This window comes from Ranitomeya variabilis, chromosome 6, assembly GCF_051348905.1.
Source record: "Ranitomeya variabilis isolate aRanVar5 chromosome 6, aRanVar5.hap1, whole genome shotgun sequence".
In the NCBI taxonomy this organism is placed as follows: Eukaryota; Metazoa; Chordata; class Amphibia; order Anura; family Dendrobatidae; genus Ranitomeya; species Ranitomeya variabilis.
The window spans coordinates 114,086,255-114,111,449 of record NC_135237.1 but is presented as its reverse complement, the minus strand read 5'-3'; the positions used below and the strand labels follow the sequence as shown (position 1 = coordinate 114,111,449).

The following is a 25,195-nucleotide window of genomic DNA, read 5'->3' as shown; positions in this document are numbered from 1 at the left end:
GAAAAAAGCATTTCCTTATCACATTGCGTACACAATATTTCTGCATTGAAAGAGAACCTGTAAAACATTCCTGCTGCCCTAACCTCAGCAGCTCTAAACACTAACAGGATGTTCAGAGAAAACGTATCCACTGGGTGGCTCCCCTCCGGCGTCTCTCCATTCAGCTAAGCGTGATTGACAGATCTTTCCTTCTAGACAAATTGGGAGAGACCATTCAATCAAGTCTTACTGTGTGGAAAGAATGTGCAGCAACCTATGCTAAAGTAGAAATAATATCAAGCGGAAAAGTATCATCGGCAAAGGTGAAGCAGAAAAACATCATTGGTCCAACAGGTAAAGAAACAAATTACAAAAGCCCTATGTAACGACATTACATGACGCTAACAGGTAGAGGTATGACAATAAGGTGACAGGTTCCTCAGGCTCTGGTGCCCCAGACAGCTCAAAAGTGTCACAAAATAGAACAGTGGTGCTTTATCCCAAGTGTCCTAGGTATACAAATCAATTGATTTATGGTCCTAGCTGGGACATGGGGTTCATAAACTCAAATTGGGTGAGGCAACTGAGCTTCTTCTAGAGGACTGTTACATCTGTCCTGAGTATCCTGGGCTCTGCTTCCTTCCCCTGGGTCCACTACCTTCTGTTACGCTCCACGTTGCAAGTTTCCCGGTGTGGATCAATCACATTATCTCCCTGAATCTATTTAAGGCCCAATGACACACACCTGTGTCTTGGGATTGAGACTCCAGATCTCTATGTTTGGTGTGCTCCACCTTATGTGCATAATGTGCTTTACATTGCTTCCATCCTTGCTGAGTTCCACTTCATCCGTAATGCTGTTCATGGTATTCCTGAGTGTGCCAAGTCCTCGCTGCCTAGGTGCCTTTCTGCTTGCTGCATCAATGACTGGGGTCTGTGTGCCCCCCCAAAACTGAGACTTAGAAAATCCATCTCACCCGGAGAGCCTAAAAAGGACATTATTCTCAAATGTCCTCCTAAGGATGCTTCTCCATATAGCCCATCAATTGGGGTAGAATTTAATTTATCTACGGTCCTAGTCGAGACATGGGGTTAATATACTCAAATAGGGCGAGTATGTCCTCTTGAGGGTGCTTATTCCAACCAATATTTTTAAGACATTAACCTCTCTCTGTGCTTCATGTAGTGCACAGATTGGTTTGTTACCAAATAGATCCATAGTCCCAACTGAGACATAGGATGGACAGTATCCACATAGGGCAAGGTGATCAAAAGATCTTTTGAGAGCGCTAACCTAAACCTTCCATCATGGGATGATAACCACCCTCTAGACTTTCAAAAATCACACCAATTGGGGGAAAATGTAATAAATCTAATTGGGACATAGGGTGATGATCCCATGTGATTGATGGTACACCTATAGGATGTGGTGATCAAATGTCTGCCACAAAGTGGGGCCTTGTGAGAACATGCAATACCAAATACTATCTACGTTCTATGTATCTCACCGATAGGGCTGGAACTAACTATGGTGTATAATGGTATAGGGGGTTGACAGTACTCGCATGAGAAGTGGTACGAAAAGGCTTGAAGACGCCAGCCTCAACTGTCCTTTTTAAGACAATAACCATTATCAATGCTCTATGTGTTCCACTAATTGGGAATATATTTATCCATACTAATTGGAGTAGATTTTTATAATTGCTATCGTGCCCTCAAACAGCAAGATTAGCTTCCTAACTTCCTGATACTTTCGCCAATAGGCATTGCTCCTTACTCTCAGCAGGAATAAACTATATCCTGGAAGGTTTTATCTTTTTTCTTTTGCTTATGTATTGTATTGTTTGGGGTACTAATTATTGCATAAATGCTTCCCAAACATAGAATTAAGCAACTTTCCAAATACTCTTCTTGGTTTTTTTTAATTCTAAAACTGTATTGCTGTAGAGCCTGAATAACTACTTCACATCGCGGGCTGTGCTGTTGGTTCTGGCATAGATCTAGCAGTAATCTTCTCTTGACTGTGTCTCTTCCCCTTTCATTCTCTGAGTGTTAGAGATAACAGTAGGTTGAGGAAAGCACCCAAGTCTTCAAAGGGAACACATCACATACACTTTAAGGTACCTTCACACTAAGCGACGCTGCAGCGATATCGACAACGATGCCGATCGCTGCAGCGTCGCTGTGTGGTCGCTGGAGTGCTGTCACCCAGACAGCTCTCCAGCGACCAACGATGCCGAGGTCCCCGGGTAACCAGGGTAAACATCGGGTTACTAAGCGCAGGGCCGTGCTTAGTAACCCGATGTTTACCCTGGTTACCATTGTAAAAGTAAAAAAAAACAAACAGTACATACTCACCCTCTGATGTCTGTCACACGTCCCTTGCAGTCTGCTTCCTGCACTGACTGTGATTGCCGGCCGTAAAGTACAGCACAGCGGTGACGTCACCGCTGTGCTCTGCTTTCACTTTATGGTCGGCAATCACAGTCAGTGCAGGAAGCAGACGGCAAGGGACGTGTGACAGACATCAGAGGGTGAGTATGTACTGTTTGTTTTTTTTTTACTTTTACAATGGTAACCAGGGTAAACATCGGGTTACTAAGCGCGGCCCTGCGCTTAGTAACCCGATGTTTACCCTGGTTACCATTGTAAAACCTTGCTGGCATCGTTGCTTTTGCTGTCAAACACGACGATACACGCCGATCTGACGACCAAATAAAGTTCTGAACTTTCAGCAACGACCAGCGATATCACAGCAGGATCCTGATCGCTGCTGCCTGTCAAACACAACGATATTGCTAGCCAGGACGCTGCAACGTCACGGATCGCTAGCGATATCGTTTAGTGTGAAGGTACCTTAACAGTTGCAAAATGCAGATAGAAAAAAAAGCATGCACACAAGTTAGTCTGCAGGGGGAAATGTGAATCACATAGACTATCAATATAATGACAAAAAAAATAAAAATACCGTACCCATGGCAGACACTACAACACAAGGAAGCTGATATCCCTCCTGGATTATAGAAGAAGAAATTAGTACAGGTGTGAAGATGTTTTGTCACATAAGAGATAGACTAGTAATCAGCATCCCGATCACAAAGAACTCACAACCAGCATGTATTACCGTATTTTTCGGACTACAAGACGCACTTTTTCCCCCCAAAAAAAGGGGGGAAAATGGGGGGTGCGTCTAATAGTCGAAATGCAGGCTTACCCATGGCGGCAGAGGTGCGGTGGCAGAGGTGCGGCGGCAGAGGTGCGGCGGCAGACGTGCGGAGATGAGGAGGCGCAGTGAGCGGGGTCCCTTTCCCCGGTGAAGTGATGCAGCAGCCCGGTAAGGAGCAGAGCCGGGTGAATCCTGTTGTCATCGGTGGTGGCGGCCATCTTCCGGGGGCCGCGCGTGCGCAGATGAAGCGCTCTGCTTCCCGGGGCTTCAGGAAAATGGCCGCGGGATGCCGCGCGTGCGCAGATGGGGATCGCGGCGGCCATTTTTCTGAAGTTCTTAGCTTCAGGAAAATGGCCGCGCGATCTCCATCTGCGCACGCGCGGCCTCCCGCGGCCATTTTCCTGAAGCTCCGGGAAGCAGAGCGCTTCATCTGCGCACGCGCGGCCCCCGGAAGATGGCCGCCACCACCGATAACAACAGCATTCACCCGGCTCTTCTCCTTACCGGGCTGCTCCATCACCTCACCGGGGAAAGGGACCCTCTCACACCATACCTGTCACTGCGCCTCCTGATCCCTGCACCTCCTGATCCCAGCACCTCCTGATCCCTGCACCTCCTGATCGCAGCACCTCCTGATCGCAGCACCTCCTGATCCCAGCACCTCCTGATCCCAGCACCTCCTGATCGCAGCACCTCCTGATCCCAGCACCTCCTCATCCCAGCACCTCCTCATCCCAGCACCTCCTCATCCCAGCACCTCTGCCGGTAACCAGTGCTGCAACCCTCCCATGGACACCAGGCCGTGGCGTCGCCCACCTAAGCAGGAAGGGACCCTGCTCAGGTGCACGCTGTACCGCATCACCCCACCTCTGCCGACACCATGCCTCCTGTGACCCTGCTCTGCCACCGCCAGCAATCAGGTAAGATACTGTAAATTCGGACAATAAGACGGACCCCCATCTTATAAAAAATCTTTTTTTCTGCAATTTTCACCCCAAATTTGGGGTGCGCCTTATGGTCCGGTGCGTCTTATAGTCCGCGAAATACGGTAATTGGCAGGAACATACCAACATCATAAGATACTTGTAAAAATGGAGCCGGAAAAGTAGCAAAACGTTTTATCTCAATATAATTATTAACAAAAACATTTTTTGCATAGCCTTTAAAATATGGTATGCCAAAATTGTGAACAGCCCTATAGGTAGGTGGTCGCGAAATAGTCTTTCCAGTAATTTACTGCTCTTTGCAGGTTTAATGTATACATTCTTGCACTTTTATCTCTTTAAAATAAGTACCCAAATTTGTATAAAAATGGCCTTGTTACGTGCACTGAGGTTATTTAAGATTGAGACATATCACAATCTATAGAAATTGATATATAATCTTACACTTACTTGCTGGTGATGGAGTGCTGCAGCTGCTTGTGGGAGGATGGCCTTGGTATCCATGTAGTGGCAGTGGCAAGCCACCGATGACGGGAGGAAACAGGAAGGGATAGTGGGTGGCTGGATAGTGATTCATATGTCCGTTTACAGCTGGTACAGGACATGAACGACTGCTGGTTGTCATATTACAATATCATCTTGTACCCTACCTCATCTGTGAATAGAGCAGACCATTCTTTCCAGCTGACAAATAGCTAGTTATTTGTCATGTAGAGGAAATACATTAAAAATGTATAGTTTCAGCCTGTCGAGGAATGATTCCAGGAACATTCACACAAAATTTGATCAATGTCTTCGGCATAAAGTTGCTGCAGATTAAAGAATCCACTGGTTTCCAATCCTGCTACTTTTTTTTCTTTCTTTTTTTTTTACTACTTTTTGCTGTTTTGTGTTCAGTATATTTAGTCACGTCTCCATTTCTGGCTGTGATTTCATATAATTCCCTAAAACAGAAAATTATAATATATGAATAAAAACCATTAAAAAGAGGCATTAAATAAAATTCACTTTGCAGGAAGACATTTTAATAAGCTCAACGCTTCACAGCAGAAATGACGGGATTGTGTATAAAACAAACACATTTGAAAGCCAAAAACCGTTTTCATTAATGCATTTGTAGCAGCGATAAACAAATCATCTAATGTCTTGGGAAATATTTGCTGTCTTATGCATTCTTGGGGAAAGGAATAGATGCCTTACACATGAAACAATGACCTAGATTTACTAAAATGATGAAAAGAGAGTTAAGAATCGCTAAACCTTAGTCTCTGCAGATGCTTCGGAGCCAGCGATTCTCACAGACACACGCGGCTACTCTGCCTGTCAATGTCAACTTCCGTTCTCCACTATATTATTAGATTTCTACACAACACTGGAATAACTTACAGTTGCAAACTAAGACTCTGTTCACACTTGTAGAAGGGTTTTTTACCCATCGTTTATGGACTGCAGAATAAATGTATGTGTGAAAGTCATATAAATTTCAAAACATGATACATACATAATAATTGAGTAAAATGGTTGGAAGCACCAAGTCACAACATGCAGGAAAGCGGCAAGAGAGCCGTAATTAAGATAATTTCTCCTCAGCTAGGTACAAAAAAGTAGATCTAGACCTTTAGGAGATTATTTTTTTTCTTAACAATTCTTATTTTGTGTTCCTGTTGCTGACTCCTACATCTTCAGAATGGCTCCAATGGGTGTTCCCTTTTAGTGACAATCCCTCACCCATCTGTGTGATCGCAGTAAACTACACTGTTGCCCATTCTATAACCTTCCTCCTCTCTCTACTGAGATCTACTCTCTTCTACACTACGGCAGACATCTCTCTACTGTTCTCACCACAGAGGAGGCTGTAATGTCTCTTGAATCCTCCCATTTCTCCCCCTGCTGGTTCTTCTCAGTTACAGCAGACATCTGTGTACTGGGAGTAGACTGCTTGTAGTCAGAATATTCAATTCTGCCCTACTATCCAAGAATAACAGCAATCAAGGTGGTTATCAGGATTTACTATAAGTGCTATTTTAAAGCAATTCACCTCTAATCATTCAAAGTTTGCCATATCTGTTTTAAAGGTGAAAAAATAACAGGGCAAGAAAGCCTGATTCCAGCAACGTATAACTTTTTTGTACTGCTTGTTGCAGTTTAGACAGAATACTTGTTTATCTGATGTAGATGTAGAGTTTTGTGCTGTGTATACCTCCGCCACACCCCTGACTGGCAGCTTCCTATTTATACTGTAAATTGTCAGCATCATGTCAGTCAGGGGTGGGAATGGGGTTACACAGAATAGCCTTAAGGTACCTTCACACTGAACAACTTAACAACGATATCGCTAGCGATCCGTGACGTTGCAGCGTCCTGGATAGCGATATCGTTGTGTTTGACACCCAGCAGCGATCTGGATCCTGCTGTGCCATCGTTGGTCGGAGCTAGAAGGCCAGCACCTTATTTAGTCGCTGGATCTCCCGCAGGCATCGCTTAGTAACCCGATATTTACCCTGGTTACCAGTTTAAATGTAAGAAAAAACAAACACTACATACTTACATTCCGATGTCTGTCGCGTCCCCCGGCGTTCTGCTTCCCTGCACTGTGTCAGCGCCGGCTGGCCGTAAAGCAGGGCACAGCGGTGACGTCACCGCTCTGCTTTACGGCCAGCGCTTACAGTGCAGGGACGCAGAATGCCGGGGGACCCGACAGACACCGGAATGTAAGTATGTAGTGTTTGGTTTTTTTTACATTTACACTGGTAACCAGGGTAAACATCGGGTTACTAAGCGTGGCCCTGCGCTTAGTAACCTGATGTTTACCCTGGTTACCCGGGGACTTCGGCATCGTTGGTCGCTGGAGAGCTGTCTGTGTGACAGCTCTCCAGCGACCACACAACGACGAAACAGCGACGCTGCAGCGATCGGCATCGTTGTCTAGATCGCTGCAGCGTCGCTAAATGTGACGGTACCTTTACTGCCGGGCACACGATATCTAGCCATGTATCTCTTGCTGATAAAATACTGATTGCATTGAAACTACAATAAACAGCCTAATAAGTGACACATCTCTGTAATCAGGCTCTTGTGCCCTAGTGTATATTATGCTGCTGTCAGATGCTGACAGATTCCCTTTAAAGGGGTATTCCCATCTCCAAGATCCTATCCTAATATGTCATAGGTGTAATAATAATAATATTAGCAAATAATTTCAAATTAGAAATGTGGTATACTTATTCTGATTCGCTATGTCTCTTCCTCATGTGCAGGCATTGCAGGACCTTAGGTATCCATGGTTACGACCACTGATATATTGACAGTTAGCTAGTTGCTAGTGGTCATAAGCATGGATCGGATACCTAAGGTCCTACATTGCCTGCACATGAGGAAAGACACAGCGAATCAGAAAAACTATATTACATTTCTAATTGGAAGCATTTGCTAATATTATTATTATTATTATCCCTACTTCATATTGAGATAGGATCTTGGAGATGAGAATATCCTTTAAAGGGGTTGTCCGGTCAAAACCGATAAATTTGCAGTCACTGCATGTGACTTCAGACTTATGAATCCCTCCACCACAATCCCCCTTAGGATAGGTCATCAATATCTGTGACATTATTTGCGATACTTAATAGCACAGCACAGATCTGTTAACTATATAGTGGCCACGGCTATGTACTACACAGCTAACCACTATTCGAATCAATAGGAAGTGGAGGTGCAGCACCCGGCCGCTAAGCTGTTGGCGGATCTGTGTAGTTCTGCTCTGCAACTGAGCACATGTGACACAGAGTTATACTGGAGAGTATTAGCTGGGGTGTCAGGTGTCACATCCACCACTGATCAGATATTGATGACCCATCCTAAAGATAACGTCACACGTGCACTGTTCGCGGTCACCTTGCAGCTCCAAAATGGCTACCACAAAAAAGCTTGGTGCAAGCTACTCCGTTTCTCAAAACCTAGGTGTTGCCCTAGCCTTCACCCTTTAACCCTTGTACAGAGATCTGCACTTACACTGGAGCCCCTGGGCAATGACCACTGAGTCAGCTGCTGTTCGGTGGCACAAGATGGCAAGAAGGATAGTCAAGTTGCCGGGAGAGATCCATGAGGTCACATCAGAAACAGAAATCATTAAACAAGCAGGTAGTCAAACGTCAAGCTGAGGTCAAAGAGCAAGAATAATCAGGACAAAACACAGAAGCACAGCACATACCAGGATAGCAGAACTACTGACTGGCAGTGGGAACTGGCTCTCAGGGAAATATATAGAACAGCCCCACCCAGTGCTGACAGAAACCAAAATTAATACGATTAACCCTGTAGTTTCTGGACTGGCCAGAGCCACAGATCCCAGGAATAATATAGGACTGATGCTCTCAAGCATCACATACAACAAAGGTGCAGCGCCACCTTGAGGCCAAAGCAGTAACCAGTACACATGTTACAAATAGTCCATCAACATAAAAATATTGAACAGCCCCTTTAAATCTGGTCCCACTCCTAAGCAAAGGATAGTCTTTTGCATACTTGCAGATCATGTCTGTGCATACTGCTGTACAGTTTTTTACCCCTTCTGTCTCTTCCGCTACTATATAGGTTGGCAAGAAGTCAGAGGATGTGGAGCAATACGAGACTGCAGGTTTAAACTACACAAAATGCTTGCTTAAAGTCTGTAATTAATATTTGCAAAGTTGCATTATGGCTATAAAAATTGTTGCTACAGTATTCAATCCCTTACAAATGATCCTGCATTGACACATAATTTTATCACATTATTAATTGCAGAAACATAATTATCATGAACCTGTCACCAGAAAAAAACACTATAAACCTGCAGATATGGGGTTAATCTGCAGGTTAATATTAACCTGCCCGATGCCCACACTTAGCCGAATGCTGCGGGGAGATAATGAACTTTATTCCCCCCCAGCAAAATTCGGCGGGGTGGATTCAATCACCGCTCTGAGTATACAGATCGGTGGATGTAACCGAACCCCTGACTGACAGCCGTCAGAGCGGTGACTGAACCAGCGCCGGTGCCGCCCCATGGCTGAAACCGATCTTTGCTGGGGGGAATAATGTTTGCTTTCTCCAATGTTTGGTGCGAGTGTTGGGCGGGTTCAGAACCCTATTATCCCCATATCTGCAAGTTACCACCGTTTTTTCTGGTAACAGGTTCCCTTTAACTGCAATGACTAAATACATTTTCCAAATACGTACAGCAACAGAAGAGCTTGTCAATATACAGTAAGTATTCTTAATAACACAAGTGATATCACACGGATATTAAAGGGTAAAAAGTCCTTGGCATTTGATAACTCCAAGGGATGAAGCTCCTTCTGATTGTGATGCTGCTATCCGGCACAGTCTGGCTATGAGATTAGAGGTAAAGTATAACAAGCAATGCCTTCCAATCTCAACAACAGGTTTTAGAAGCAAACAATGTAGCATGACACAGATGCACAAGACATCAATTTTTGAAAAGCCCTGGGATAAAATGAAATTGTCTCAAAATCATGGTAAGTCTGAAGAGAAGAGTAAAAATCAATGTTCGCTAATCTGAAACATTGCCCTCCAAACTACAGAAATAGAATAAACCTACAAAACACTCCCTTCCTACAAGGCAACAACACACAACTGCTAAAGCACAAGGGTATAGCGATATATATATATATATATATATATATATATATATATATATATATATATATATATATATATATATACATATACATACAAACACACAAACACTAAGTACATGTGAAGTTTCTTCCTACATTTGTCAGGTCTAACACACTGGCAACTTGAGTTTTATACGAAATATGTGTCATTTTATATAGTGTATGTAAACTTCTAATTTCAACTGTATATATATAATAACATAATCAACATTCGTGCAGCATTATATTGGGCAAATGTGTCTATGGAGCATCTTATGGGGCCATTATTAACCTTTATGCAGGATTATATGGGGCATATTTTAATATGGGGCATATTTTAATATGGAGCATCTTATTGGGCCCATCATAAACTTTATTGATCACTATATGGGGCTCCTGATTCAATATGGATATTCAAAAACACTTAACCTACTGATGTCTCAATTAATTTTACTTTATTGGTATCTATTTTTACTTTTGACATTTACCGGTAGCTGCTGCATTTCCCACCCTAGGCTTATACTCGAGTCATTAAGTTTTCCCAGTTTTTTGTGGCAAAATTAGGGGGGGTCGGCTTATACTCGGGTCGGCTTATACTCGAGTATATATGGTAATCCTGGCCAACCCATTTAAAGGAGACATCTAAAGCGTAGTTATAGTAGGTCCCAACTGCTAGGACCCCCACAGATTCCAAGAACCAAAGCACTGAGAGCCAGTATGAATGGAGCTGTAGTCCATCATGTGCACATCAATTCCATTCACACAAAACTCTTCAGAGTCCCAGTTGTCAAGATTGGAGAGGGTCCCAGCGGTCAGACCCCCAGCAATCAGGATGTTAACCCCTAACACATGACTAGGGGATACATTTCAAACATGAGTATGGCCCTTTAAAAGGACATGACCAAGTAAAGCAATATTTGCTGAACCCTTGCATTGTGCTTTGAAGGGTGAATAGGCAGGTGGGTTATAGTATGTGGGCCAGGCTACTTTTGGTCCCAGTTTGGCCCTGCATCGATTGATGCAAAGATTGCACAAGATCTGTGAAGGTATCCTCACACCAATCCATTCAAAGTAAATCACGTGAAGCCCAGTAAATTATGTTCGGCAATTCTGGATTTTAATTTTGATATCTTAAACTTGTGTCAGAGATCTGTATCTTAATTTATGGTCTTTGTTCAGCTCAAGTTGGTGCTTCTGTACATTGTGGCAAATATTAAAAGGGAACTATACTTTTAAGTAATTTTTCAGAATACGAATACATGTGTGTGTGTGAGGAATAACACTATTTCTGTTTTTTTTTTTACCAGTTTTCCCCCTCTATATGATTTTTTGTATAATTTCCAATATACTCTGAGTTGGTGAATGCAAAATAACTGCTATCATGCCTCCCATACACTAAACACATAGAAACATGGATTCCTGCTATTTTATACTATGGTAGAACACAGAAAGAAGCAGCAGATGCATGCAGTAAACTATACAGCAGTACTGAGCAGGAAGGCTTTGAATCCAGCATTGGGATACGTAAACTAGAACCTGCATGATTTGCCTCTCTGCCTCTCACTGTGCCCCTCCATCTTCCCTCTCCACAGACTTCAATTTGCTGTATATCCTGACACTTTACTTTGGATACGAAGGAATTAAGCTGATGATTTTTTCAGTGAATGATGAGGTCAGAAGGCGAAGAAAGAAGTAGAGAAAGAAGCATATTTGCTTGATAAGATATAATACATAGTTTAGTGCAAAATTTATAAAAATGAATCTGTCAGCAGATTCTTATTACGGTATATAATCTGACAGCATAATGATGTAAGGACAAAGAAGTTATAATAGAGTTTTCTCTGCTGAACTCTAGCAGAGCTCAGCTGTTGATCTGTGTATAACCCTGCCCACACCACAGTTTTCTGTGTACATTGTATAGTGATAGAGAGCTGCCAAGAAGTGCTGAAGGCATGGTTGGACTAGTTTCTATAAGGCCAGCTCTTCTGTTGTGATAATTAGAGATGGACGAACCCGAACAGTAAAGTTTGGCATCTGTACTGAACACCTACTGTTTGGGCATGGACACCAAACACAGACTTCACCAGGAAATCCGTGTTCCTATTCAGGTTCGGCCCCCTGGACACCAGGGGTGTGTGCTGCGCTGTCATGTGCATGACAGCGAGGCAAACACTACTTCTGATTGGCTGTAAAATCATCACACCACTCAGACAGCCACTGTTCGCACGCTGTGAAATGACAGCGTGCCCGCAGCTGTGATCTGCGGTATAAAGTTCACCTCCAGTCACTGGTTTTGGTTGATGGAACTACTGCTCCCATCAGCTGGCGCTAATTACAGTAACAGCAGGAGAGGCTGATGAGAGTATCAGCCAGCGCCCGTGCTGTAAATAAATAATAATAAAAAAAGGCTTGGGTTCCCCTGTATTTTTGTTAACCAGCCAGGCAAAGCTCTCAGCTGGGGGCTGCAACACTCAGCTATCAGCTTCAGCAAGGCTGGTTATCAAGAATAGATGGGTCCCCATTCTGATTTTTTTATTTAAATAAGTAATTAAAAAAAAACAGAGTGGGGTTCCCCCCTTTTTTGCCAACTAGTGTTGCTAAAGCAGACAGCTGGGGGATGGAATTCTCAAGCTGGTAAAGGGCCATGGATATTGATCCCCCCCAGCCTAAAAATAGCAGCCCACAGACGCTCAGAAATGGCACATCTATTAGATGCCCAATTCTGGCGTTTTGCCCAGCTCTTCACCCGCTACAGGGCAAGTGGGGTTCATATTTGTGGTGTTGATGTCACCTTTATATTGTCCAGTGACATCAAGCCCATGGACTGGTAATGGAGAGGGGTCAATCGAACACCCATCCATTACTAATCCTATAGTTGTATGATAAATAAGGACACATCCAGAATAAAAAGTCTTTTATTTGAAATAAAACAAAACACACTTTAACTTTTTTATTTAAAATAACAAACACAGTTATACTCACCTAATGTCCATTCAAATACCTGTTTGTTGCTTTGTAATGTTATTTTAGCAGTTGCTCTTATAATCCGATTAATTTGTCTAGCAGAAACCTTCCTGACTATGCATTTAACTGCACAAAACGGTCTGTGTTCTGTATCGGCGAAATATCGCTTCACAGTACGATGATCATGCTTAAGTTTTCATAAAATATTTTATTTATTTTACTCATTTATATAGGACCATTAATTCCACAGAACTTTACAAACATTATTGGCACTGTCCGCATTGGGGCTCACAATCTAAGTTCTCTATCAGTATGTCTGTGAAGTGTCGGAGGAAACTGGAGAACCCGGAGGAAATACACACAAATACAGGGAGAACATACAAACTCCTAATGTTTGCATACCTTGTCCAAGGCATTGAACTATTTGATGCTTTTTGGCAGAAGAGAGATCCCTTTTCTTTCCCATATTGCTTGAGACTTGTGGCCTGCTTAATAATATGGAGCATCCTTCTTAAATATATTTCTTTTAAATAGGCTCACCTATCAAACTGATTATCACAGGTGTTTGACATTGATTTCAGTGATCCAAAGAGCCGTGAGACACACTACTTCCATGAGTTTATTTGAAAAACACAAAAAATACATCTATTTGACACTTAAATCTAATCTGCATAATAATTTAGAATGCGGTGTAAAGGAAGCTGCAATTTGCCGGGAGTTCTTATATAAAATTTAATGTGAAATAACTAAGAAAAAAATATATAGGCAAAAAAATCTACAAATAACTGCCTTTAAGAAGAAGAAATATAATCTTAAGAATGTACAAAATCCCAGAGAAAAGCTTGTTTATTTCATACAACTAACTTTAAATTTAAAAAAAATGTTTTATATGATTTAACCTAAAATGAACAATTCAAGGAAGCAATTGATTACAGGAAAAAAGGACAAAATGGCAAAATATATGACAGCAGGATGCCTTGAAAAGTTAAAAATGCATGTAGATATAAAAGTATAGAAGAAAACAAAAGCTGGGAAAACAGTAGGGGTTGCTGAATCATGGTATTTAGCTGAATAATTCAATAGCTATGTCTTTAAACAATGTCCTTTTAAAGAAAACTGTATCCTTCAAACTACTAACCAAGCCGCCATGGTGAGCTACTTAGCCGTACATTTATATTACAGAAAGAAAAGCTAGGATAAAGAAGACCTGTCTACACTAACGTTCAAGTGCAATGCACACCATCACAAATTAATATATTTTTCACTTGGTTTTCGAGTAGTAGCATTTTTTTCTCTATTTCTTCTTGCAATCTCATTTATAGTAAGTAGATACTCTGTATAATATATGCATAAACTTGCAATTCTGAGAAAACATAATAAAAGATAGCAAGAACTCAATCAAAATGATTTCTCTTGTAGAAAATGCTGTATGTTATACACGTGTAAAGCAGGCTCCAAACATATTATCATTCAGCTGACAGCCATCTCGGATGACTCTGCTACATACAGGAAACCTCTTTAGGTCTGAGTGGCCACCTCCAGTAGGTGTGCAAGCTCGGAATGAATGCACGTCAGAGAGCACGTTCACTCTGTTGGCAACATTATAGTCCATGGCCCCGTCGGCACATACACCCGAATCCCATTTTGTAAGGGGTTTGGACGTAAGCCCTGACGGGGGCCACAGAACGGGTGCCTGAACACAATGTGGATGCAAACTAAAGAACATTTTATTGTTTCAATTCTGCAGTAAGCTCCAGGATTCCCTCTAATGGCGGAGGCAGCCAAAATGTATCGTTTAAAGTGGTTTTCCAACAAAGTGGATTGGACTTTATCAAATCTTATAAAAACTTTATGGAAAAAGTGTTAATCTGGATGGTAGTCTTAGGCTACGTAGCCATGATCAGGAAAAGCAACATTTTGGACGCAGCGTATTTTCGCTGTGTTCTAATTGATGTACGTGTTTGTCAGTACATGCGGATTCACAGCATGTAATGACATTCAATTGGTCAAAATCCGCAACAGGAATTAGCATGCTGTGGCTCGTAAACCCGCACCGCAGGTGAGTTTACAGAGCGTCAAATAGAAAAACAGTCGGCATGAGATTTCTATAAAACCCATCCACTGTGCTTCTAATGTAGAACATAGCATTTTGGAGGCAGCGCAGATAAGCTGAGTGCAAAACGCTGCCATTCCTTATTGTGGGCACGTAGCCTTATGGAAACCAGCAGTGCCTATGTTAAATCTAATGGTTATAGGAAGCGATTGATTGCAGTTTTTTATTCCAAAGTGTGTGCAACCAAATAATAAGTTGAAGGTGCCAATAATTTTGTTTGACCCATTTTGGGGGTTTTTATGTGAAATTATGACCAATTTACATTTTTTTCTTTTTTTTTTTGTATTGTTTGAATGCACACAAAGCAAATAAATATGTATATAATAAAAAATATGTAATTGCAATAATTTTCTGGGAGAAATACTTCATTATCTGGAACAATTTCAAGGGAGCCAACACTTTAGTCCATGGCTGTATACGAAGTGCCCGTTCTTATAATGTACATTTTTTCTTACCAATATATTTTATTCATGTAATAGATGTACAAAGCACATTCTCAGAAGGCAGACAGATACAGCAGCAATATTTCATACATTTTATATGGACTTTTAGCAATGTCACAAGATATTAACATTCCCATCTATCTGTGAGGTTAGAATCTGAAATAAACTTCAATATAAATAAGTTGAATGTGTGACACATGTTAAACATAACCCTCTCACTCAAATCACGACAGACACATGAGCAGCCACCTATTCCTTCACAGTAACCGCAAGAGACAAATCATCCTGCCCAAGATCCCTCTTAAAATTAGCACCAAGACGATGACATGTTTAGCAGTTCAGCCGCACAATGGATTCTGATTATAAAATATGAAGAGAAATTATTGAAATGATATTTTGCTACCTATAAATATGCTTCTATAGGCAGCTATGAATATATAGCAAAACCGAGATACTGGACATATTGTCACGGAAATCTACAACCTTTTGGGCTAAGGCTCACAAAAAAAAGTCCACCAATATTTAGTGGTTTAGGAGATCAACGCTTTAGGCTGGGGTCACACTGCGTTATGGCAGTCCGTTAGACGGACCGCGTTACACCGCGGCATAACTCGGTGTAACACAGTCCGTTAACGCTGCCATTAACCCCTATTATCGGGTGCATCGCCAACGCATGCCATAATCGGCATGCGCTAGCGATGTGCCATCATTCAGTGACGGAGCCTCGGACGTGGGCTGCAGCGTCTGAGGCTCCGTCACCACTAGCACAGATGAATCATCTGCGCTAGCGGTATAGAATAACGCGATGGCGTGTATGCTATAGCGTTAACGCAGCCCGTCAACGCTATGTGTTGTACGGGCTGCTTTAATGCAGGATGAACCTGGCCTGTCAGGGCTGTGGAGTCGGATGGAGCCCATTTTGGTGGAGTCGGAGTTGGTATAAATTGGACCGACTCCGACTCCTAAAATATACAGTATAATAAATTGGGTACAGGACTTCAATGCAGTTTGTGGGGAATATTTTTTTCATAAGAATTTGGGAAAGTTATGAAATGTCCTATAAATTTCTGTCCTATTCCTGATCTAAGGTCTGGACTTTTTGCTGAGATGAATCTGTGCTGCAGTTTATGTTCATGATAAGTAGAGAAGCTCCTCAGATAAGGGGAAAAAATAAACAGCAACAAAAAAAAAAGGGCGTTCCGGCTCCATAAAACAATGTTTCTTTATTTGTTCCTTAAAATTTCTCCAATTCCATAACTCCTTGCATGTATGCAAATGCTTAGGTACAAGAAATATGCGACGCGTTTCGATCGTGTCAGATCTTAATCAATGCATTGATTAAGATCTGACACGATCGAAACACGTCGCATGTTTCTTGTACCTAAGCATTTGCATACATGCAAGGAGTTATGGAATTGGAGGAATTTTAAGGAACAAATAAAGAAACATTGTTTTATGGAGCCGGAACGCCCTTTTTTTTGTTGCTGTATCTTCTCTCGTCGTGGTCCTGGACGAAGTTCCGAGCACCTGCGTCTGATCGGTGAGCTGGCTGAGGTTTATGTAACCATAAACTTTTCTTTTTTTCTGCTTATTGAAAAAATAAACACATAGGGAAGGAGAGCCTACATTCATCTCAGAATTTCTGGAGTGAACAGGAAAGCAGGATTAAAGGTGGTAAGTACTTCCTAAAGCATATCTAAACTTTCAATAAACTGTGCATAAATCAATAGTCCAGTATATGTTGTCTCTGTATGCTTGATGTTTTAGTTTGTTTTTCCTCTTAGCTCATGTTTGGAGAAATTAGCTGCTCTGATGGCTTATATACACTACAGTATACATAGAATATAAGAAGAAAACATTTTTTCTAACATCTCAAATTCGGAAATACAGTAACAGGATCGATGAGGACATGTATATTTGTGTGTGTGTTCTGGAATGTGATTCAGCACAAACATGCTCCCTCCCTCCTCATAGGCTGTGAAATAATATGATGTCAAGCATTTAGTGAGCTGTACCCTGCTAGACAAGCCTTGACATTGAAAGTTCAGAGTAAAGCTATTTAACAACACATTTTACAAACTTTATACTTAGCATCTGTCATATTGATTTATGCAAAGATTGTTTTATTTCTATCCCAAATTATACAGTGCACGATTCCCTATTCTTCCAAGAATTACAATATACTTAATTTTTTTTACAGGACAAAATTATTTTGAGAGCGAATTTACATAATTACAAAATGTCTAAGAAGCATCTTATGAAGTCCTCTGTATTTGAGCATTTCACAGTGACTCAAGATAATAAACATTTTGTGTGTCAGTATATAAGTGACCCAAATGAAAACAAATGCTGTGATGCCAAAATCAGTGCATACTCAGGCAGTGGCAAAAATGCTTCTTCAAGAGATTCCAATCTAAAAACACATTTACAACACTGCCACCCAGAAGTTTACAAAGCTGTGACTGACAAAGATCCCAATAGCACCAAGAAACCAGAGACCAGCAATTCCCGCCAGGCAAAGGACGAGGAAAGAGTGTCTCAAACGTCAGTTACAAGATATTTTGTAAGTGACAAAGTTACTGTAACAATGACAGCAGATGTGTTTAAAAGACAGCTCATCGATCTTGTTGTGAAGGACTGTATACCATTATCATTATTTGCGAGACCAGCTTTTACAGCTCTTAATGGAGAAATGGCTTGCAAACTTGGTGTTTCTCTGGAAAGAGAAAGCATTAGAAAATTAGTGATTGAAGAAGCCCTTAACCAAAAGATCTTAAAAAGACTCTCAAGAGACGCTTTGCATATCTTAAAATGGATGCCTGCACACGTCACAGAGTGAACTATTTTGCTATCAACATTCGACAAGTTTGTGACAACAAAAAAATTGTTACTAAGACACTGGCAGTAAAAGATACTAAAGCTCATCACAGCAGCCAGTTTCTCCAGACCTTAGTGGAAAAAGTTCTGCAAGATTATGAACTCAAAAAAGAACAGGTTCTTGCTATTGTAACTGATAATGCTTCAAATATGATAAGTACAATTAAACTGACGAATGAGAATAATAAAGGTGAACAGAAGCTAGAAGAACATTTCACATTCAGTATGTTGGAGATGGAAGGCCACAGTCCTGTTCGCATAATGGAGGAACAAACAGATATTACTACAGAAGAACAGCAAAATGATTCTTTGCAATTAGATGATCTTGTTGAAGCTGCTTCACACCTCTTTCCTATTCATCACATGCGCTGTGTTGTGCACACGCTGCAGCTGGCAAGCCACTAGGTGGGGCAGCACCTATTTAATGATTGAATGGTTGCTTGAGCTGAAACCCTTCCTTGTAGATATGGCCAACCCTCAGGTAACACTACATGAAGGTCAATAGACACAGGTGGCTGAATTGAAGGAATTGCTTCATCACACATTTACAGTGACTAAAAAGCTACAAGCTGAGGATTTAACTCCTGGAATTTTTATAAAGGAGTGGAAGAACTTGTTGTTCTGCCTGTCCCAAAGAGGAGGTTTAATCGCAGATGGCATTGCTGCTTCAATGAAACGGAAAGAGACACTGCTATTAGAAAATAAAATTCTTCTGGCAGCTGTTTATGTGGACCCGAGTCATCGTATATTGCTGGATGATCAACCGCTTACTAAAGGAAAAGAAGCATTGATTGAGGTAGCAGTTAGGATGAGTGGGCTACAGGACTGACAAGAACAATAGGACTCGGGTCCTGCCAGTGCTGGTGCTGCCGTTCCTTCATCCTCATCAGATGAGTAGTTTGATTTTGACAAGTATTTGGAAGACATGGAGCAGGCAAAGCATTGCTGCAGTGAAAAACTTCCACTCCCATAGAAAACAGATTGACCATATTTCAGCAAAATTCTTCACTTGCTCTCAAAGAAGTAGAAAAGTTCAATCGTTCATCAAAACTGAGTGTGCACGACGCAATTCCTTTATACCCTGAAATTGTTAGAGATGTTGTCCATGTGGTTACCGCTTTGCCACCAACCCAAGTTAGTGTAGAGAGGTTATTCTCTAGCCTTAAAATAATTATGTCTGATGTGAGGTCATCTATAAAGGAGGATCTTATGGAAGCGATACTTTTTCTCAGAACAAATTCATAGACTGCACAAATGCTATTCAGTACGTTTTTGTTGAAAACTGTTTTTTTCCCACTTACTGCAGTGTATAATAAATTGTAAATATGCAAAGTTTTTTGTTGTAAAGTTGTATTCCAATAAATATATTTTATGTTCTACATAAATGGCTTGATTATTGTATCATAATAAAGATTAAAAGCCTGATGTTACCATTTTACTACAGTAAATTTATCACTTAAACTTAAACATGAGCCATGTATGAGGGAGGTGGAGTCGGAGTCATGGGAAATGAGGAGTCGGAGGTTAGGCTTACCAACTCCACAGCCCTGTTTCCTGTAACACTGAAATTGATTGAATGACTGCGTAGAAATAAAAACCAAACTTGAAAGACCAGATTTTTACCATACCACCAACCAGGAATAGTGGGCACACTAGGTAGAAGAGTGACCATCCTAAATGTTGGATAATATTACGGTCTGGTATTTTATCACTTACTGTACACTACGCTGTATGATATAACGCTATACCTGCCGCCACTGCCAGGATTGAGGACAACTCTGATCCAGGGAATTTAGCCCCTTACATACAGCTGTCAATGACATCCATAACATTTACAGTGTTAAACAGAAAGTGGAGCTCCTTGTCATTCCAACAGTGGTCTGCAACACAGTCACAGGGGTCAATACTTCTTTATAATAGATAGACTCAATGAACCTGAACCAGCTTTTTATTGCCTTTGTCAAATGTAATCCATCAGTAGTAAGAGAGGCACTAGGATTAGGAAGCATAAGGGCAAGTCTTTCTTGGTCTTCTCCTACTCTCCAAACAGACAATCTGCATACAGACATACAATAGAGGCAAGCTTTCAATTGGCAGGTAAGCCAACAAGGACCAGAGCAATACAGCTGGGAAGTTAGAGAAGGAAAGTTCCAGAATAAATAGTGCTGGCAGAATGCATATAAAGAGGAGCCACCAGCTCAAAAAAATATAATGGATGGAAAGTTACAGCGCATAAGAAGCTAGACAGTTCCAAAATGTATTACACAGATGTGGGCCAACAAAAACCGTTATATGTTGTGGTAAGGTTGCAGGCAACAAGATTTCTCGTTTTTTTAAGGAAAGGTATGCTTCAATTGCCTCAAGCTTCTAAGCCTTTCCCAGCAGCTTCAGGGTTCTGGGAGTGACATGTGAGCCACATACAAACCTTAATCTATGTAAATGGTATATTGTTATATTACATTTTCTAGCCCTCCAAACAAGAAAGCTGTCAACAATCATTGCCCATATGATAATAAAACGATTCTGCTCGCCCCTCACTCCCTTCGAGTCGGCATGCCTGGGTGCAGGCCCTCCTACGCGCTTAGTATCATTCTTGTATAAGATGTTCCAAGACCATCAGGTTACTGTATTTGGCTCTCCTACATTCTTTGCGAAATGGGAGAATGATCTAAACAAAACCCTTTCACCAGAGGATAGATCCAAGTGTCTCCTTCATACGTTCAGATCTTCGTTGTGCGCTGACCACCAAGAGAGAAGCTATAAACTATTGTCTCGATGGTATAGATGTCCGGACAATATCCATAATATGTTCCCATCCACTCCAGATGTTTGCTGGAGGTGCTGGACAGAAAAGGGATCATACTCACATATTTGGTGGTCTTGTCCTCCCATTCATAAATTCTGGAAGGAGGTATTTGATCTTCACAACAAATTATCCTTTTATAAGATGCAGCCGACTATAGAGCTGGCCTTGTTATCGATTTGTGATCTTTCCATCGCCAGATATAAGAGAGGTCTTCTTAGACATTTCCTCACTGCCGCACGCAATTTGATACCTAGGTATTGGAAACAATCCAATTCTCCATCGCGCTCTGACCTTGTTATGGAATTGAACCACATATATAGAATGGAGCAATTGATTGGGCAGGACACAGGAACCCTAGACAGGGTGTTGAACATATGGTCTCCATGGATCATGTTCAGAGAGACTCCGGATTTGATATCTTGGATAGAACACGGTTGATTGTAGACGGGAAACCAGGTCCCAATCCGCACCCTCCCTTGTCCCTCCCCTCTTTCCCCCCTCTTCTCTCTTCTTTATCTATTCTCGAACATTATTAGAGTTTAAGCTACTTTGATATTGTCATATAACGCTATCAGAAGTTGTTCCAGCTCTTACAGCGTAACCGACTCCTTGTGTTCACACGAAGGAGGACAGAAAGAATTTTAGTAATCAAAGTAACTTTAAACCAGAACTCATTTTTTATTTGAATGTTTGCACCGAAAGTGTTTAATCATATATGTGTATGATGATGATTGGTTCTGTATTGAATATTTTCATGCAATTTGTTTCAATAAAAAAGATTTACACAAAAAGATTCTGCTCATTCAGTCCCTATCTGTACGGCAAAGCTAGTGGCCAATGTGACTATGGTAATATTTCACATCCCAAATTGTATGTGCCTATGTCTGGCGCACACATTCACTGACACACTTCAAACAATGAAAGTGAACAGAAACTTACACCAATAGTTTGGAATACGACACTGATAAATGCGTCTCTTTGTCTTTACCATCGATTTATTACACTAAAGGAAATAATCAATCATTGTACACAAGTTGAAACAGTTCATGTAAGGCAAAGCAGCTGAAACAGAGGAAAAAACAGGAAAGACATTCACATTATCTTATTAGCAGTTAATGGATATCCGAGAGGAACATACATTTAACTCCTAATACGCAGCCCAAAATCAGTTACAGTTATAACAGGCGTCCTGGTCTGTAAATCAAATGACAGAAATGATGTAAAAGTGCATTCTCTACATAATAGCCAGTACGTCTGCTCATTTACACATATTGGGGAAGATTTATCAGTATTTATGCAAGTTTCTGGGTGTAAATACACTGAAAATGGGGTTTCGGCCAAATGCCATGCTTATGGAGCCTTTGCACCGCTTTTCCCATCATATGCAACTGTAGCTGAACTGAGAAGATGGCAGGAATGCCAGGTCCAACCTAGAATTGTATTTACCCAATGCCACATTTATCACGGGGATGTATATCCTGTTAATAAACCTGACGATCACTAGTGAGCGACACAAATAGGGTGGCTTCTCCTTCTACAATGACCCAGGCTGAGCACTGTCCTTTTTTTCCAGCTTTAGGGATAACGACATGAGGCCTACTATGGAGTGCTCAGTGTAGAGCAAAGAAGTGTCTACTAACCAAACAAATCTATATCTGGATACACCGTACATCACACAGTAGATTTGTGCTATTTTATTTGGAAATAAATCACCAAAAATGAAATCATCTTGGAACTCAGAATCTTACTGCCCACAAAGCCGTCACACAGCTCCATGTGGTCTTCATGTACTCCACTAACAATGACTGAATGTTGTCCTAATAGCCCCTACATCTTCTGATACAATAACAACATGTTCTTCTCTCCCAATCAAATCCAGTTTAGAATTTAAGAAATGGAGGTGCAGCCCCTGACAACCCTTCTGAATGGATACTTGATCTAAGGGACACAAAGAGATAAGTTAAGAGTCCACAAAGCGGGAATAGCCTCTATTTTTTTTTTTTTTTTAATAGATTTAGGCTAAGTTCACACTAGGCATTTCTGCAGCGCCTTTTATGCAAGTTTTCATCTGCTTTTTACAGTACCAGCAAAGTCTATGAGATTTCAGGAATCTCATGCACACAGCTTGGCTGTTTTGTCATCAGTATTTTGTGCTTGGCCTGTTTTTTTGGACATAGAGCGTGTCACTTCTTTCAGCGTTTTTCAACATTTTTCACCCCTTGAAATGAATGGGTGGTGAAGAAACGCACCAAAAATGCAGATATCAGATTTTTTGGTGCCAAAACCTGATTCTATGGAACAGAACGTTTTTTTTTCAACACTAAACTTTATCAGCATGCACAAGAGAAAAATCTAGCATGCCAAAACCAGAGCAGAAACCGCAGCTTCTTTCCTGCTAATAGATCAGGTTTTGCAGCAGAAAAAAAGCTGAAGAAACGCCTAGTGTGAACATACCCTAAAAGATGTTGTCTTAACACAAAATACAAATATTTTTACACTAATTTGTGCTGTACTACAATGTAGCGTATTTTTGGGATTTTAAGATGCACCCCAAATGTTGGGGAGAAAAATAGGATTTTTTTTTTTTTTATAAAATGGTGGTGTATCTTATAATCCATGCGTCTTATTGCTTACCTGGGGTGGTGGCTGCGGTGAAGCGGGGTCCCAGGGTCACTGCTGGAGGAGGCAGGAGTGGACTGATGCTGCAGGCCGGAGAATGAGGGGGTGTTCAAATGTTCGGTGCGCCGCTGAGGGTGTCCGGCGGTGCTGCGGGGGTGTCCGGCAGTGCAGCGGGGATGTCCGGCGCTGCTGCGGGGGCTCTGTCGACATTATGTGAAAGGCCAGAGCCCCCCCAGTTCCATGGTTTCCTGTGCGGTGCACTCCAGGAAAATGGCTGCCGGGGGCGGCTCATGGGCAGATGGAGATCTCGGCACCAAGATCTCAGGAGATGAGATCTCAGCGCTGAGTACTTTCGAGGTGCTTTTCTGCAAAGGGGACAGGACAACTGCAAATTATTGAAGGGGGGATGGATGTCCAAGACCGTTTGAAGTTCGCCAATGACCATCTGGATGGCCCAGAGCAGACATGGGAAAAGGTCATGTGATCAGATGAGACCAAAATATAACTTTTTGGTATCAACTCCACTCCATGAAGCATGGTGGGGGAAACATCATACTTCGGGGGTGCTTTTCTGCAAAGAGGATAGGACGACTGCAGCATATTGAAGGGAGGATGGATGGCATTATGAATCACAAGATTTTGGCCAACAACCTCTTTCCATCAGTAAAAGCATTGAAGATCAGTCATGGATGGGTCTTCCAGCATGACAATGAACTGAAACACACAGCCAGGGTAACTAAGCCTAGCCAGTCTCCAGACCTGAACTCAATAGAAAATCTTTAGAGGGATCTGAAACTCAATGTTGCCCAGCGACAACCCAAAATCAGAATCATTCTTACACCACAAGGCAAAATCTTGCTTGAAGCCACAAACCGATGAGGATTAACAGTCATCTTGCGTTTCTTCCTTTTTCAAATAATTGTGCCAACAGTTGTTGGATTCTCACAAAACTACTTGCCTTATGACTTTGACTCTTCAATTCCCGTGACTTCTAACTCCGACTCCACAGCACTGCCTCACTACTGAGCATGCACTTAAAGTGCACCCCAGATTTATCTCAAGTAAAAGCCTAGATCCTTAGATCAGGAATAGAATATTGAATGGTAATATAGCTGCTATGGTGATGGATAGGGCTCAACTGTACCTTCACTTGATCCCGAAAAAATCATGGCATGTTCAATCTTATTCTGCAGATATGATTTCCTCTAGTATTAATGCTTCTAGAAGAGCTGTAAATACATTAGGTCTGCACTCATGGAGTCCTATTACAGGGCTGAGCTAAGTGAACTTAGTGCAGTAGTTACACAACTTATCCTACTAACAATGCTACTTAAAGGGGTTTACCGGGACTATTTTATTTTTTTCTCATGAGCTAAGAACTACTGGCCTGTTCTGCCCAGCTCAGAGTGGTCACAAACAGCTCATGCTGGCGATTCTGCTCCTTCATGCAAACAGAGCAGCTCTACCTCCTCCGGGCTGCTCTGTTGAAGAGGCGTGACTGCTAATGTCATGCTGATTGACAGCCTGCTTCCCGAAATTAGGCATCAGGAAGCCAGCTGTCAATCTACATGACATTGGCAATAAAACTCCATCAACACAGTGACTGCACTGAGCTGGGAAAGGTTGG

At 41.6% G+C, this 25,195-nt stretch overlaps 1 protein-coding gene across 7 annotated transcripts in view; it reads right to left on the bottom strand.

Moving 5' to 3' along the window:
- RARB (retinoic acid receptor beta) overlaps positions 1-25,195 on the bottom strand; it is a 1,117,211-nt gene that overhangs the window by 644,073 nt on the left and 447,943 nt on the right. For all 7 annotated transcript variants that reach the window (XM_077268929.1, XM_077268925.1, XM_077268924.1 and 4 more), the window contains one exon: positions 4,540-5,033. In XM_077268929.1, the coding sequence (XP_077125044.1) occupies positions 4,540-4,714 (175 nt within the window). In that variant the 5' untranslated portion in view covers positions 4,715-5,033. The remainder of the gene's footprint in view (positions 1-4,539; positions 5,034-25,195) is intronic.